Source organism: Lissotriton vulgaris, chromosome 4_1, assembly GCF_964263255.1.
Source record: "Lissotriton vulgaris chromosome 4_1, aLisVul1.2, whole genome shotgun sequence".
NCBI classification, from domain to species: Eukaryota; Metazoa; Chordata; class Amphibia; order Caudata; family Salamandridae; genus Lissotriton; species Lissotriton vulgaris.
The window spans coordinates 1112024873-1112043179 of NC_141691.1; the positions used below are offsets into that span (position 1 = coordinate 1112024873).

Below are 18307 nucleotides of genomic sequence, written 5' to 3' on the forward strand. Positions count from 1 at the left end.
AACTGCCAGACAGTCCTCAGTAATCATAATGTGTAGGGTTTACGCAATGTATAAATATGGTTATGATACTGGGCTTGTAATGATGACTCGTTACCCCTCCGGTTTTCTTTTTCTTTTACAGATGATAATACGTAAATGTGGGTTTATTATTGTTGTATAAACACAGACAATGTCTAATCTATACCACAGGTCTAATTTTGTATAAACACAGACAATGTTTAATCTATACCACAGGTCTGATTTTCCCGGAGTGTTTATCAGCACATCCCGTGTCTGTTTAGCTCAATTGCCAGACAGATCTATGTAATTTACATCGGACGTCTAAAGTAACGCCCCACGCCCTCCCCTCGGATTGGGCTTAGCTCTGTTGAGAATGTTACCTAGCAACAGACGTACCGAACGTCCTCGAGGAGACCGGCCTAACGCTGTCTCCGCACACGCCTCCAATTTGATTGGTTAGGCCGCCACTTGCCTCGTTTCCGGCAGAGGTTGCCTAGTTACGAGTGCATTTAACAAACCGGTCTGCAGCCACTGTGTCGAGCGTTTTCCTCGGACAGCTTGGTTTTGGCTGCCATATCGGGACCGCTGTTTTTCTGTGTGGAATAACACCACATCGAGGGTAAGGAACTTCATTTTCTATCCCCTGCTAGCTGGTTGGACTACTAACTGGGACACGGTCCTGGCACCGTAGATCGGACGCTCATTGAAGCTTCCCACTCCCTCACTAACCAGGGCATAGCTCACCGGGTACTGGTGTACTTTACAACTGAGACACCATTCTGTCATTATAAATCTTCTTCGCTGATCTTGACTTAGTTCACTTGGTGATGTTACTTATTGGTCACGCACCGGCTTAATTATTTAAATAAGTCCACCGCACTGTTTAATGTGGCATTTTAAACAATTACCATAATGCTGAGCAATCCAAATACTGTTCTATGACCACTGTGTTGATGATATGTGGACTCACACCACTTGGTCCTAATAGCCTGTTTTTCATTTAGGTTGACCAACGGGCTACTCTTTGGATAAAATCAGCATTTGACCATCCCCTTGTAAGTAACCATGAGCGACCCCCGTCATTACTTGACGCTATTTGCTAAACGCCTCTCTGACAACTTCCCCCTTTTTTCTTCCAGCCCCCCCCCTTGTCTTGATAAAGACCCGCCGCAACCACCAACTGGGGCGCAAACAGGGTCGAAACGTCGACGCTTTTTTCTGGCCAAGCTAATTCCAGGAACTTGGACATCAACCATTTGCTTTCCTTGGAGCATTTATGTTTATAATACTGGCCACATAACGACAAAGAACAATTCGTTTTGTCCTACCCCCTCCTTCCCCCTTGTGATTTTATTGTATATATATTCTGTATATAAGTGTCACTATATGCTTTGCACTAGTCACTTTAATCACCACAGTCACTATTCACGAATTTGAAATATCTATCATGAATTTAGTGGAATGAATTAATTCCAATGAATGTTTTTTCCTTGTTTTTTAATTTATATAAAACAACTTTGCTTCAGAGAGGTTTGTTTGTCTTTTGAGCTGTTTCAGCCTTACTTAAAGCAATGTATTTGTCACCCAACAGAACCAATTGTTTGTTAATCATATATACCCAGGTTCTGAGGGACACAGGGTTACCCCTTTTTTTGTTAAAACATTCCAAAAGATGGGCGGAGAGTGGGCGGAGCTTTAACGAAGCTTCCCCGCTATAGTGTATACTGAATACCTCGCAAAGCGAGCAGCGCATGCACGCTGCAACGCTAGGTGAGACTTAAAAAGCTGACCACCAATTTCAGATCTGCTGGCTTTGCCAATGCTTGTTTTTTGTTTTTCCCATAATCTTATTGAAACTGGTTCTCAGAATTTCCATTATCAATATTTTTGGGAAATACTAGTATGCATCGACATGTTATAAATGATACTGCAAAGAAATGGTACCTGAAATTTTACAATAGTTTTTTTTCCTGCTTTAATTTTTTTATGAACATTATATTATGAAAGCAAAGAATCATCAATTTCAAGCTTCTGTAAATATTTGCATCAATTCAGAGAGCATTCTGGGAACATTTAGCCTCATATTGCTAAACTTTGAAAACATGTGCACACATTTTTATTTTGGAACCACTGTCAATAGTGCAGTCAGAGTTTATAACATTTACTTAGAGAGCTCACTTAAACAATAAAGGGTTTCAATTAATGAATCATAAATACAAGCTTCAACAGAATCAACAGAATTAAGATATGGACATAAATAATAACTTAACTGCAGACAATGCCCTTCCCTGATCCATAATGTGGTACTGCAAACTGGCAACCAAAGTGTTTGTGCTGCAGGGGGTTGAGCCACCTTGTCCCAAGGACAAAATATACAAAAAAACGTGTTGCCCTTGACCCCAAACAATATGCCCGGGCGTCGGGCTATAGAAATTCCACATCATTTTTCTCCATAGGTCCATTGGTCGTACAGACTTTTGGGGGTTGACTTGAAGCCCTGTAGGGGAAGGGGCATCAACAATACATTTCTAGCTTGTGTTTCGGCCCATTAAAAAATTGATCCTATAGGTTACGCAAAACAAAGACATATTCAATTGTTAATGAAACACCATGCCCTTGAAAGTTGTGACCTCACAGCTGGACAAGCCCGAAATAGCCACACATTTACAAAGTCAAGTGGGGCTCAGTGGCTCCTCCACTATGGCGGAGGAGTGTCGCCCCACTGCTTTTGAGCAGTCTAAAGCATGAAACATAAAATGATAATAACTTTGCGTTATTATCATTTTATTCTTTGTACTGCTTTGCGGGTGAGGGGGGCTTCTGTGCCCTGGGAGCAGAGTGTGGAAGGAGTGGTTTACATACTCCTAAGTGCACAATGGCTATTTGGTCGGCCTTCTCTGGCCACTCAAACCAGTCAGGCGCACTTTCCATGTTCTCCATGCAGGCTGCATTACAGCCTGCATGGAGAACATGCCCACCCCCCAACCCCTGGTGGAGCACCATGTCACAGCACTCAGACCAATCACAGCGCTGCATTACAGCAATGTGATTGGTCAGGTGAGCCGGGGTGCATACCAATCACAACGCTGCAATGCAGTATTGTGATTAGTCAGTGGAGCCTGGCTGTGCTTCCTGTTCGAAGGCGAGGAGAGCAGAGACGGAGGACCGGTGGCAAAGTACGTTTTTAAAAAATGTGCGCACTCAAGCTGCCCCCCATGCGACTCACCCCGCGACAACCCCACCTGCTCCACCACCTGCTAGCCTTGCCGGCCGCTACTGGTGAGCTAGGAAAAAAACGAATTCTGCACTCCGAGGGTGAGTACTGACCAGAGAACAGGATTCAGAGTGGAAATCCTCATAATTGTAGACAGCTGCGCATTAAAATTACCAGTCTGCCAGAGATATAAATAAGCCTGATCATCTGCTATTTTGGAAATGGATTTAAATAATGGGAGAAATTAGATGTTGGGAATGTCCCTAAAATCATTATTATAAAAATTCACAATAAGCAGGATCAAAAATGATTTAACTAAAATCTGAAAGCTGTTGTCATGATACTCTAGGGTTTTGGCGTGCCCACCTAGTGTAATGCTCACCAGCGTCGCCAACCCCCCTGATGCATTCCCACTGCGTGATGTTATGGCAGGGACACTGAAACAATGAAAAATGTTCACAAATACAGGCAGTATGTCCCATGTTTCTTGAAACAAGATGATAACTTAACTCCTAATAAAGAATGAAGCCAATACGACAGTTTAATCTTAGATCCAAGACCGGCCACATTCCAGCTTAGTATTTTAGGGGGCTCAATACCCTCAACCATGGTATCACTTCTAGCCTTGTCCAAAACCCCTGAGTAGGCCCTGGTTATCGGACGTAATGGATCCACAATAAAAGCATCACATAAGGGGTATTTCAACGCCGTATTCTTAACCTCTATGATCGGGGTAATATTACTAAAAATGCTCCCCACGTCTATCTTTCGTGGTGAGTGCCTGTATGGTTTTTGGAGTACTCCTACTGAGTCAGTCAACCTAATCACTGAGTGCAGAGAACATATTAGTACAAAGACCACTAGAAGAAGTTTTTGACTTCTGTACGGGGGATGCAAAAAAGTGGATGGTGGTCTATAAAAAAAAGCAATGGGAGAGTGACAACCTAGGTATCTGTTGAGCTGTGTGGCTCCTTTATAATAAGTATATCACCAACACAAGTGGGTCTTTGAAAAATTACAACAATGCAATCCCCTGTAATGCTTTTCACTGAGGGACCACGCCAGCCAACCTGCATCGCCATAATTATTTAGTTGGGGCCCCAGGCATTGAATCGTTTCTGCTTATGTAGCCACTGATCCGCCTTGATTGCAAACGGATTGACACAAGGTTTCCGTGGTAGGTTTGTCCCCTGTCCGCCCCCACACCCGAGCAATTGAAAGGGCTCCCATTTGTGTCCTCAGCAGTCACAATAGAATTCCTGGTTACACTCTGAGAGAGGGTTTTAATAGGGTCACTCACAAACTGTAAGTCAGATGCTAGTGGGTTACTACCGCTAACACCAGTGGCCGTAGAAGAAACACAATTAGGAACTCCGCCGAGAAGACCCTCGAGCCGGTCCAAGCGCTCAATTAAAGCCTCTACTGGGTGCAGACGGGCTTGCAATTGGCCCAGGCACTCCATACCACGCTGGGCAGCAAAGCGCTTTTCAAGCAGCACTTGGGTTACCAGTAAATGGATGCAGGTGCTCTTTTTTTACTGTCTACTTCTTGGCTGCAACATGTTGACTCATGGTTTGGAGAGACAATTAACATCCTCAACATTCGCTATTTTTTAGCACCACTTTATAGTTTTACCACTGGAAAAACCAATAAAACCCCTTGTTTACTTACAGATAATTTTAACTGCTCACATTTTGGATTCCATCTCAATGCATACTACTTCAGAATCATCTATAGTCAACACTTGGAAACAGACCTCCTTTAAGAACTCCCCACCTGGTCACAAATGCAATCACTTGGGTGGGCGAGGAGCCAGAGCCTTAGATGAAGCATGCCACCTTGGTGGGTGAGGGTCTTGTGTTCTGATAATCAAAATTCCGTTCGGGCACAAACGGGTTCTCCGATAAATTTAAAATTCTTCTGATACACTCTTGGACCTCAGAACTCCTTATAATATAGTGTAGTAGAGTAGCGATAATATTCGGTTTGTGGACCTCTAGGATGTTCTGCATATCTATGTTACAAATGGGGACAGTATGCACATGTATCATGCATCATTAGAGTCTAAAGTCTGTTCTAGTATTCCCCATTTCTTCGACTAGCACTGAAATTTTGCTTTCTTGGATCAACTTTTGAAAGGCCCTGCCAACATCTTGAATGTCAAATTGCTTATAATTTTTGGGCTTACTGATAGAACAGTGACGTTTTCCATCAGTTGTGTAAAGGTAGTGCTTAATTTGAGCCAGTGAGGGCCACCGGCACTCATTTTTGGGGACCAGCATTTATTTTTCTTCATCAGATGATGACGGAGAGCAAGAGGGGGAAAAACAAATACAGGCGAAAGAAGGTGGAAGAGAAAGACACTAAAACCATCACAAAGAAATTAACAGGACCCTGCAAGAGAGAGGTAAAGGGGCAGAGTGTGTCTGGAAGTAGATTAAAGATGCTTGAGGTGGAGTTAAAGTACACATTCAGCGTGCTGACCTTAAATAGTACCTGTTGCGGGCTTCTGAGCAGAGCTTCGGGCACCAGCACTCACTTTTTTACATATGAAGCACTATGTACAGTGGATCTCTTTTATTACGCTTAGTCTTAGACTATTTAGCAGTGTTGAAATGATCTTTTTTTAATTTTTATGTAACACATCATTCATGGCTTGAGGTGGGATTTTTCCATTACTATCTGCTTTCCCATCTGAGCAAATCCCACCACAGTAACACCATATCTTAAAGGGTTAACCTGTTAATGACTGCATGTTAGTGTGGATATTTGTTTGACATTAAATACATTCCTCTATGGTTGTGTTGCTTTTTCCCTTCCAAATGCCTCGTAACTGCCCGAAAAGTATTTTTGGGACATGTCTGTTCTCAACTTAGAGATGCTGTAGGCAGTGCTTGATTTGAGCCGGCGTGGGCCACCTGCACTTATTTTTGGAGTCTGGCACTTATTTCCCAACATCAAATATGTACTAATAAAAACAGAGAAAAAAACACAAATTGAAAAGACGGAGGAAGAGAAGGATAGCAAAACCGTAACAAAGGGACATGCAAGAGAGATAAAAAGGAGCAGGGAGTCTGGTAGTGGGTTAAAGACTACCAGCCTTGGTATTTTGCACACCAACGTTTAATTGCAATGTCCACCAGCAATCTTTCTTTCACAAATTAAGCACTGGCTGTACTGCATTGCTCTGGTAGACTCTGCATTTTTGCTCCCTATGTTGTAGCACAAGCTGTGTGAAGGTATCTCTCTAAATAACGAATCAGAACATTCCCAGAAACAGACTGGTTCCTGTCATGTTTAAGTTTAGACATCAGTTCTTGATTAGTCTAAGAAATCTTTAGATAATGCACTAGAGCAGTAACTTTGTGTATGATGATGGATTTGGTTTGCTTGAGTCTGAGAAGAAGTGTCTTTGTCTAACAGCAGATAATCCTATTGCTTGCTCACTCTAGATATAATCAAGAATTTAATCTTATAACTGTATGACTTCCCCTTGCCTGACATTCATCAAACATAATATTTGAGTTCTTGCTTTGGTTCGTCTATTTCAAGGTCAGCTAGACCTGCGTCCTGCACTTTCATTGGCTGATTTTTAAGCGATGACATACATAACATTTTAAAATACAGTAGTTTTCATTTGGCGATCAAAATGGTAATTTAGGCAGCTTCATTGTACATTTCTCATGACATGCGTTGATGGGCAGTGTCCCTGAAGGATGTACGTTGTTACAACGCATGTTTTTACCACGCATTCCTTTACAACGCAGGTTTTTCAACGCAAGTCGTTACAACGACTTGCGTTGGGGGGTGCTGGATAGTGAATAGTTTAATTTACTATTCCAACTCCAGTCCCCGTGGATAGTAGGGAAGGTGTTGGATAGTAAATTAAATAATTACCTATCCTAGAGCGCACCCCAGCGCAATTCATTGTAATGACTTGCGTTGAAAAACCTGCATTGTAAAGGTACTGCGTGGTAAAAGTTGCGTCGTAAAGGATGTTTCCCATACCTGAATGAATACATTATTAACTAGACTGCAGACACCACGTATGGAATTTTCTGCGACTAAAATTGGACAATATGTTAGAAAATATCGTGTTTAGTAGAAAATATAAAGACCTCTTAAATATAAACTGATGTCCTGTAAATAATAAAGTGTTCTGGGCGTGGCTTTGAAACAGAATGTCCATTCCTCATTTACCTTCCTTCGGTCTTGGTTCAATTTATTTGGCTGTCGCCCTTATGTACATTTCTCTGTTTAAGATTAGGACCCTGTTAAATCTTCAGTTATGATTTGCATGACAGTAATGAGTTAATCGTACATTTAAGTTAATCAACGTGACTAATAACCCGTTGTATTTTTTCTTTTTCTCAGGCGAGAAACGAACCTACCTTTCATTGCCAAGGCCAGGGGTAAGGATTTTGATTTTGATGATTATGTTGTAAGCAATAAAACCAGAAATCGTGCTGTGTTTTCCAGTTTACTACTGCAACAGTTTGACCATGCAGCTGTTAAAATTTGTTCTGCCAGCAGCATGGACATTTATCACAAGATTGTGACTTTCAGCATGTTCATTAATATGTACAGCAGCAGATTGTACCTTTTTTAAAATTTCATCTAAGCCTGCCAGAGGACATAAAGATATTTTGCCAGGACAGCGTGTGCTTGTTCAGTGTAACATCTGACTATGTATAATTTAGCAAGTGTTGTAAGCGCAGTCCACTATTTTATCATATACTTGTGAGTGCCCTAGTGTGTATTTTTAAAGAAAAACATTTTCATAGATTTTTTCTCCAGCTGCTCCCTGGTAAGGGAATAATTCAATTAATACAGCACCTTGACACCAGCCCCCCCCCCCCCAATCCTTAACATATAAGCACATTGGGTCTTTCTTCGCATTCAATCCAGGCACGGCCAGGCCACTGGAGCGCCGCCAGTGCTCATACACTCCCCTCTCTCCCACCCCTTATTGGCCCATAGGGTTTTGACTCTGTCTCCATATTTTGCTGAATTTCTTTGGGCACCTTCTCGCTATATTGATAGACTCTTTTAGTTATTGACACCAGTCCATATTCCTGGACCACATTGTTTCAGGTTTTGTTTTTTGGTGACATGTTATTGTTCTAATAGCACTATCTCAATTTCAGTATTACAGCATAGCATCAGCCCCAATTGCCCACCTCTTGGTGGGCTGGTCCAACCCGCAATTCACATGTCCTCCCCAACCATTTGTTCACTGGTCTTATCCCAAATCTCTGAATTCATTCCTTGGGCCATATACCTTGCCAGACTTCTGTGGGCACCCCCCTGCTTTGTATACAGTGATTTCAGCCCACATACACTAGTCGAAGCCAGTCTTCCATACCGTCATTGTTGGGGGTTCTCTGCTGCCCCATAATCGGTTGTTGTAGCCACTATGAGTGCCACATTGCAGAACAATCTAGCATACTTACACCCCGTTTGTTCCTCCCAACTTCCAAATGTGACCTTCCTTGCACGAACCTCAACTTTGTCATCCAACACTTCAGAAATGCATAGACGCACTCAGTGCCAGTATCCTTGTATTTTAGGGTATTCCCGGAGAGTGTGTAATAGTTACCCCTTTGCCAGGCGCCCTTTAAGCTGGTAACTGTGTCACTCCTCCCTATTCGGTACAGTCTAGTCCTCATATAGTACATCTGATTTGATATTATTTGTTGCACTTGTCTAAAGCCGACTTTAATTGCCACCTCTTTCGGGTATCGACAGGCCTCTCCTCAGTCGTCATCCTTCCGAAGTAGAACTCCCATTTGAAGCATAGGTTATCAAGAGATAACTGGCTTTTAGATTGCAGTGTTTTGTACATCAGAGAGAACGCATGTTTATGTATGGGGGCCGCAAGAACCCAGCACTCAAGCAGGGTTTATTATGCCACTTCTCACAGTTCTCCCTTACAGCGGACCAGAGCGTGTTTCATCTGCGCATACTGGAAGTATTGTCTGTCTGCCAATTCATATTCTGTCTTCAACTGTTAAAATGAGCGGAGGTCCTCCGAGCCTCACACATACCCCAGTTTAGTGATCCCTATTAGATACCATTGCCGACTGTTCTCTAGAACCTTCTCCATTGCAGAGGAGCTGCCCCTGCTTGTCTGTCATTTGCGAGAGCTCCTGCAGTGGTGAGATAACCCTGCTTACCACGCAGAGCAGCCCCACCCAGTAGTAGAGCCAAAGGTCTGGGAGAGACAGCCCACCCTCATATGTGTTTCTCGTCCGTGTTTGCAGGGCAGAGCCTGGTACTACACCGCCCCTCAACGTTGTCCAAGTAGACCTCCAGACCACCCCAAAGTAGCCTGCCAGGACTCAGTATTGTGAGTTCTGGAGCATACATAAGAATTACAGAGCAATGTCATTTTGTAAAGGGGAGCTGTGCCCATCAGGGTCAGCGGGACTTTCCTCCAATACTCATGTTAACGGTTGTAATAGGTCTGATGTCTTAATTTGTGTTTTGGTTTCGCACAAAGACATGATACAGCGTTTTAGTCCGCTTTGTGTGTTGCATTGGTGTCTTGCAGATTAAGTTGACCTCTGTAGTGCAAGCAGACTTGGAAAGTAGATACAAATAACTATGCAATTATGAATACTCTTTTGCTAATCGCTCCATTTGATAAAAGTAGCCGGCCCGAGATAGGAAGTAAGCTTTTTCGTTCGGAGTTTTGGAAGGAAAGGAACAAAGCTACTGCCTCCCACTTGAAGATCATTTGTGTAGTTGACAATGGAAAGGAGATTGATTCACTGTAAAAATAAAATGAAAGGGTTTACTATGAGGTGTTCGAAAAGGAAAGGGGGCTCAAAATCCTTAAAAAATATTTACTTAACCCAGCTAACTAATGAGTGAAGATTCAAGTTACCATCTTTACAGCTTCTGCCTCGAAGACGAGTTGCAAAGCAGCACGTAGCACTATATGGAAATGAGTACACGTTATCTTTTCCAGCATTTTTGCAGTCACAAATTATCTTTATTACGAATTCAGGAAGTGACGTTTTCAAAAACGAAATACCTCTGACTACAATGCAGAAACTATATATAATCTGCAAATTCCAAAGGAGCCCACGAAGGAGTAAGTAGATGCTGACTAACTCCTCTTAAATGAGCTCATCCGTCAGTGACCCGTCAGTGAGTTTTCCACTTCCACATACTAGTTAAAATGTTGAACATGCAAACTAGGAGGGTGTTGCGCCCTAGACGGCTATATTTTGTAGGGATGGGCTTGCTTTTCCTTTCTTCTTTCCTTTTTAGGTCTCGCCTGAGTCAGCGCATGCGCTGTACTGGCGAGACATTTAGTAAATGGGCTTTTAAAAGTCCGACCACACGCTTTTGCTGGCCTCAAGCTTGCGTTTACGCGTGCGTGCACGCGCACCGCCACCATCTTCACTTCATGGCTCATTACTGTACACACACAATCCGCCCCCCCCTCTCTTCCTCATTAAGCATGAGATCACTTTCCCTTTCGTGGCCGCGTCACTTTCACAGCTGCGCGGCCAATGCTTGTTGGGGAAGTTGCTGCGAAGGAATTTCCTGTGTGGGCAGACAGAACTTTCTGACTCGGAGGCTTCTTGGAAGTGAGAAAGCCTTTTATAATGAAATAAATGAAAGACACGCGGTTCTTTAAAATATTCTATTCAGAACAGAGGCAACGTGCGCCATGGCTGTACACACACAGTGGGCGGAAGTTCAACTATGAAGCAAGCGTGCTTTTTCCAGCCTGTCCCGCCCCCACGCGTCCCCAGCCCACTGTCACCCTGTGAATATTAGATATCTACACAAAAGCGCGCCCATGCCTTTTCTCTTCTTTCTCCTTTTTATTTTGCTCTTGTACATGCTTGGTATGTCAGCACACACACACACTCTAACACCCCCACACACACTATCTTACCACCCCACACACAACTCCCAAACACACACTCGCTCACCTCCCCCTCAAACTAACACACAGAAACACAACACACGCACACACAAACTCACACACACAAACACAGACTTCCTACAGACTCCATGTACCCAATAGGGTCTCCTCGTCTTGTGTACCCGTGCCAACAGACGACTGTAATAAAATCGAACAAGATATAGTAAAGAAACTCTCTGACAAACATTTGGTTAGCCCATGAGCTAATTAAGTTACCAATTAACGAATATGAAACAGGTATTGCGTAAAAGTGCACAAGAGTCTACTGCGGAGGGATGTGCATTCTCGGTTTAACCTGCATTGCTTTACAAGGGTGAAAAGTTCAACCTGGGGCCAACGCTGCCAGCAAATAAGGGTTAAGACATTCCAAGACTGACACCAAACAAGACTTCGATTCCCGGAGATGCGGCTTCTGTAAGCTCCCCTTCGACATGTCAAGCCTCGGTAATTCTTGGGTTTGGAGCCAGCCATCAGCGCTGAAGAGCTCTGTGAGCCTCATTATTCAGGCAGAGACCCATCAGTGTTATCTGCAGCAAGCATTTCTTGTTGACAGTGGGGTCAACTTCTGCGTCCACAGTTCCAGGCCAGGCCTTCTCTAACGGATTATGACAGGGCCACTGACTGACAGCTCCACTTCCTTCAACCGCCAGGCCAGTCGTTAATTAGAGCAGTGTTAAACTGAGCAGGGGATATCACAGCATTCCATGGAATGTGCATGTGTTTTCCAACTCTCTCCCTCTTTACCTTCTCCACCCTGCCGAATACCATTCCCATGCTGCTCTCTCCCTCCCTCGTCTGTTGCTCTGTCTCTCTAGTGTGCTTCTCCAGCCAAAACTCCCAGCCCGCCATGTAGTTCACTTGTTCATATACTTCTCCCCATAACCCATGTTTCTCTCTCCCTCGTGTGCTAATTTCCCAACCCATTCTGCTTTATTTTTATTTTACCCCCCCACCACCACACTCCCGTTGTCCCCACCCACTGGCTCCACTCAATGTCATATATATATTTTTTCAAATTTTTGGCGGGTGCATCAACACATTTTCAGCAGCCCCTTCGCTTTACAAACTAGCATTGGCATAGCCAATAGGTCTCACCTTTAGGACCTTATAAGTGTTTATCCATGCAACAGTTGATGTTGTTGCACCAAGGATATTGTGCTGCATAACTAAAAATCTTTCTTATATGTAGTCCGACCTCTGTATGTGGTGGATTGTTTTTATATTGATATATCAAGGCGCTGCTTGCACACAGATGATATCCCATTGCTCTTTTCTTGGAGACATGTGCCTCCCATTTGCTTGGCATTTGTTTTGCTTGTCGCTTTGTTTCTAATGAACAGATGTTACATAAAAAATGTTGGACATATATTGCCGAGTCTGCTCTCCACTCCTGAGAGGGAGAGAGAAAGAAGGGGGCAGGTTAGAGGGGCTCTCTTTAAGCGTAATAGTAAGTAAAATATTTTTTAGACTCCAGACTGGTGCGTTTGACGTTTGTTTCTATAGGGCTTTGAGTTAAATGTTCAGATTTCCAAGGAAGTGCATCTTTGTCCTAGGCTGAGAAGCCACCACAAATCCGCAACTCCTGTGCTTTTATTTTGTGCGATTGCCTTCGCAATCACCTTGCAAGATACAAAAATGAAGTAAATATTTTGCCTAATTCAAAATGAAGAAGTCTTTTATGAGACTTGCTTTCTAACGTAGTTTGCCCCCTGGTTATTTTTCTGGAAAATAAACGTTGTTTAAAAAGTCTTTGAGTGTCCTCATAACCATAGATGTGTTCTTCAAGGATGGTTGTGCTTTCTGCGTATTTAATGTTTGATTGAGTCTTTGTATCTTTTACAGAAGCATAATGCAAATCTGAAAACATTAAAACCCGTAAAACTTGATGGGGAGGTAATGAGCATTTCATTTTATTTTATTTGTTATTCCAATTCAGTATTTTTTTAAGGTGGCGTGTAAAACCTAAAACATCAGATACTCTTTATTACCTATTGCAGGAACAAGGAAAAATAGCAAAATTGGGATTAGAGCTTCGACTACTTACATCCGATGTGGATTCGGAGACTGAGAAATGGGAAGATCAGGAGAATGAGATTGTTCGACAAGGGCAGAGTTTGTCCAGCATGGCCTACTCCATGTACTTGTTTAGCAGGTGAAGGTTGCTGTTGTTCATTGTACAGTATTACTGAAAAGGAAGGGTGTCTTATCTGCAACGTGCATTGGTGCTCTGTTATGACTGTTACTAAGCACATAAGTGATGAAGACAGGAAAACCCTTTTGGGAACAGAAGGGTTATAGTGGTGAACTTTTTTTTGTTTTCAGGTTCCTCTTTTTATCACTTATTTTCATAGTTTTATGTCGTCATTTCTCTAACATAAGGAGAAAACGTACTAGTTGTCTAATTTTACATCTGTAGTACCTAACACATGTTCCGAAGGGGCATTTTTATGTTGCAGACACTGCTGGAGCTACACTGGTTTATATCCTCCTAACCTGGCAAAGTTGTATGATGGGATCTTGAGTGTTATGCTTTTGTGGCACAAGGCCTCATATTGAATGATGAAGCGGTACAGATTTCCAGGTGTAAATGGGCCACTAAACAGGAAGACTTCATCCATAAGGCACAATATTTTAAACTACCTCTTGTGTTTCATGTCAAGACAAAGAAGGGATGTATGTAAGATGATGCGGTTACAACCATGAATTTGGAGCATAATCCAGAACCTAGATTTTGCATGGGCTTTCTGATAGAGACTCCTAACCACACATTCCTCACTATTTGAATATTCCACAGGCGTCAAACTGGATATTGAAAATCTTGAGCAGTACCCCTGCGTGCCAGTAAGTGGTGTACTGTAGCTCCGCAGCAATGTCAATCTCCTCCAGAGGTGACATGCAAGGCCATATATAGGTACCATCCATGAGCACTAAAATCAGTTGTTTTCTTTCTGCGCCAACAGACCCAGATCAGGAGCTACTCCTTATCTTCTTGAGATGGTATTTTTCATTATTTTTTCAAAAAGTGTTTCTCGTTTTTTACAACGTGCAAGGGACAGTGTCACCTCCCAAGTGTATATGGTTTACACCTAGTGGTGAATGTTGCTTACAGGTGCCTGTGACAGACTGGACTGTGGTTTTCCTGTGGTGCCTGGGGTCAGACTGCACCACCTGGGTCTGCAGCGACTGTGACTTGATGCACTCCAAGACCATCTGGGATTGGGCGCGAAGCTCTGTATCACAAAACAATGCAAGACTCCACACCAGTACCCAGTAGAGGCCAGTGTTGTGGAGTAGTGGTGGGGCGGGTAGGCTGGAGGGGGGGGGGGGCGCTGGTCAACAGGGCAAAATAAAAAAATGAGTAAATTAAGAGAAACTTACCTGCAGTTGGCTGCGTCACACTCTTCTGATCCTCTCCCCCTCACAGGAACTAACGCCCCTGTGGCCAATCCTGAGGCTGCTCTCATTTCATGAGAGCAGCCTCAGTATTGGCCTGAACACTCTGAATTTGCACTCCCAGGGAAACTAGGAGCCTGTGCCCGCTCTCCGCCACCCAACAACGCAGCCTACAATGGCTCAAGGTGAGGTCCCACTTGCACCCCTGAAGTGCAGCAGATCGTCTTTAATAAGTCAAAGAAGAAGCATAAACAGAGCAAGCAAGACTCTACCCCTTCCGACTACTCTAGATCTCATAAGAAGATGCTAGGGAGTCATTGTGGCTCCTAGTTTCTCTCCAAAAGCTATTCCCCTTTGGAGCCAATTCTGACTCGTGTCCTGAGGGACCCTAGGGCCCGGCCTTCGGCAATTCTGCAGCAAGTGGATGAATTTTGTGAAACCATTATGTGGCTCTATGAAACTGATTCATTCCAGGTTGTACACCGACCTCGGTATAGGATCCTGCTCCAGTACCACATCCCACGCTGGAACACAATCCACATGTCTATGCCAGTGCAATTGTTGCTGGATGACAGCCAACCCATGGTGCTGTCCCACATCAAAACAACGTAGCTCCAACCTCGACCAAGACCACACCCATGTCCAGCTAAGACACCCCTCTGATTCCGATACCGTGTCTTTGCCCCTCGGAAGGTCTCATGTCATGCAGAAATTGTTTGGGACAGATGCTGGGGATGAGATTGCCCAGCCCTATCATGTTGACAATTGGTATGAAAGTCTTAAAGGATGCGAGTGGTCCAGATACTTCTACAGACAGTGGATTATTTTTTTCCTCCGGGCCCTGCCACAGAAGAGAGTGCCTCATTTGCGATTGTGTGTAAAGGGCAAACAAAACAGGTGATGGACCGAATGTGGATCAATGTCCTCGGATGCTTGATTCCGTTCTGGGAAGGACATGGCTTTTGTAGTTCGGACTGGACTGTTCCCATGGGGCACAGGGTCAGAGCTGATTTGCATATCGCCATTGTCTAACCCAGGGTGGTGTGGAGTGCAAAAAAACGATGGATTTGGGCCCAGATCTTTGGACTGGGATGAATGTGTGACATTGATCCACATTCTGTCCATCACCTGTTTTGTTTGCAATACCGCCATAGGTGCGCTGGGGATGCTCAGACGTGGGTCCCAGGCACTCCACACCACTGGAGTCAAGCTAGCCGGGCTGATGAGAGGTGTTACCTCGAAACCGGTCCGGTCCTCGGATGCTTGATTCCGTTCTGGGAAGGTCATGGCTTTTGTAGTTCGGACTGGACTGTTCCCATGGGGCACAGGGTCAGAGCTGATTTGCATATCGCCATTGTCTAACCCAGGGTGGTGTGGAGTGCAAAAAACGATGGATTTGGGCCCAGATCTTTGGACTGGGGTGAATGTGTGACATTGATCCACATTCTGTCCATCACCTGTTTTGTTTGCAATACCGCCATAAGTGCGCTGGGGATGCTCAGACGTGGGTCCCAGGCACTCCACACCACTGGAGTCAAGCTAGCCGGGCTGATGAGAGGTGTTACCTCGAAACCGGTCCGGTCCTCGGATGCTTGATTCCGTTCTGGGAAGGACATGGCTTTTGTAGTTCGGACTGGACCGTTCCCATGGGGCACAGGGTCAGAGCTGATTTGCATATCGCCATTGTCTAACTCAGGGTGGTGTGGAGTGCAAAAAAACGATGGATTTTGGCCCAGATCTTTGGACTGGGGTGAATGTGTGACATTGATCCACATTCTGTCCATCACCTGTTTTGTTTGCAATACCGCCATTAGTGCGCTGGGGATGCTCAGACGTGGGTCCCAGGCACTCCACACCACTGGAGTCAAGCTAGCCGGGCTGATGAGAGGTGTTACCTCGAAACCGGTCCGGTCCTCGGATGCTTGATTCCGTTCTGGGAAGGACATGGCTTTTGTAGTTCGGACTGGACTGTTCCCATGGGGCACAGGGTCAGAGCTGATTTGCATATCGCCATTGTCTAACCCAGGGTGGTGTGGAGTGCAAAAAAACGATGGATTTGGGCCCAGATCTTTGGACTGGGGTGAATGTGTGACATTGATCCACATTCTGTCCATCACCTGTTTTGTTTGCAATACCGCCATAAGTGCGCTGGGGATGCTCAGACGTGGGTCCCAGGCACTCCACACCACTGGAGTCAAGCTAGCCGGGCTGATGAGAGGTGTTACCTCGAAACCGGTCCTCGGATGCTTGATTCCGTTCTGGGAAGGACATGGCTTTTGTAGTTCGGACTGGACTGTTCCCATGGGGCACAGGGTCAGAGCTGATTTGCATATCGCCATTGTCTAACCCAGGGTGGTGTGGAGTGCAAAAAAACGATGGATTTGGGCCCAGATCTTTGGACTGGGGTGAATGTGTGACATTGATCCACATTCTGTCCATCACCTGTTTTGTTTGCAATACCGCCATAAGTGCGCTGGGGATGCTCAGACGTGGGTCCCAGGCACTCCACACCACTGGAGTCGAGCTAGCCGGGCTGATGAGAGGTGTTACCTCGAAACCGGTCCGGTCCTCGGATGCTTGATTCCGTTCTGGGAAGGACATGGCTTTTGTAGTTCGGACTGGACTGTTCCCATGGGGCACAGGGTCAGAGCTGATTTGCATATCGCCATTGTCTAACCCAGGGTGGTGTGGAGTGCAAAAAAACGATGGATTTGGGCCCAGATCTTTGGACTGGGGTGAATGTGTGACATTTATCCACATTCTGTCCATCACCTGTTTTGTGTGTAAAGGGCAGCAGAGGTCTTTGGTCTTTTAACTCCCTACTCAGGAGGTTAAGACCAATCTCTTAACTGCTCTAGTCAGACAAGTTCTGAGCCCCTACTTCCTTTCAACAAGGCTCTTACTGGTGTACTTTTGGGGACACCCTGTTCAGGCCCCCATGTCAATCAACAGGTCATCAGAGACTGCCATCCATTTCCCGGTTACCAGAGTTCCTTACCCAGCACTCCACTCCTTAAAGTTTAGTGGTACAGCATTCGACAAGTGAGGTTAACTATGGTAGTTACATTGAAGGTGGCACAGAGGCTCTTCCGTGCATGGGAAAAGAATGACTTGATCTTTTTGCCACCTCCGAGAAGGCACGATGTCCGCAATTTTGCATGTTAGAGTTTCCAAAGTGTCTCTCACTAGGCAAAGCATTCCTAAAGTGGACTTTGGGACACCTGTATGCATTTCACCAGATACCTCTCCTGCCCTTAATTCTAAAGAATACCTGGCTCAAGTCATTCTTGTGGCCCTGGACCAGGCACAAAAGCTTTGGTATGCTGAACTCCTCGGCATGAGCATCCGGCCTCTGATCAGGCTACCCCTTTGTGAGGAGCTCCTGTCACAGCAGCAAGACAGGGTCCTGTGCCCAGGCCTGCGCACCTCTACTTCTGTCCTTGGAGATTGAGTGGTGACAGTTGACTGCCTTTGCCCTTCCTCCCAAGGTGGTTGATTTCATTCTGGCCTGCCAGGCATTCCTCAGCCAAATCTGTATTTGTCTGCCATTGGGAAATGGCTTGGTGTGCTTCCCAGCAGATTGACACGCTTAATGCAAAGCTGTTGTTGTTTTTGTTGTGCCTAGCCCAGCAAGGCCTTGCTTTGTGCACTGTCAAAGAGTGTCTGTTGGCTCTTTCGGCCTTTTTACAATTGCTGGACCAGCTTACATTGTTTAAATCACTTGTCATGATGCGTTTTCTCAAGGGGTTACATGT

At 44.7% G+C, this 18307-nt stretch overlaps 1 protein-coding gene across 1 annotated transcript in view; it reads left to right on the forward strand.

The window, feature by feature from the left end:
• Positions 1-18307, forward strand: part of CTNNAL1 (catenin alpha like 1) — a 974420-nt gene that overhangs the window by 853083 nt on the left and 103030 nt on the right. The window contains exons 12-14 of the mRNA XM_086965342.1: positions 7589-7626; positions 13002-13052; positions 13157-13311. Of these exons, the coding sequence (XP_086821468.1) occupies positions 7589-7626; positions 13002-13052; positions 13157-13311 (244 nt within the window). The remainder of the gene's footprint in view (positions 1-7588; positions 7627-13001; positions 13053-13156; positions 13312-18307) is intronic.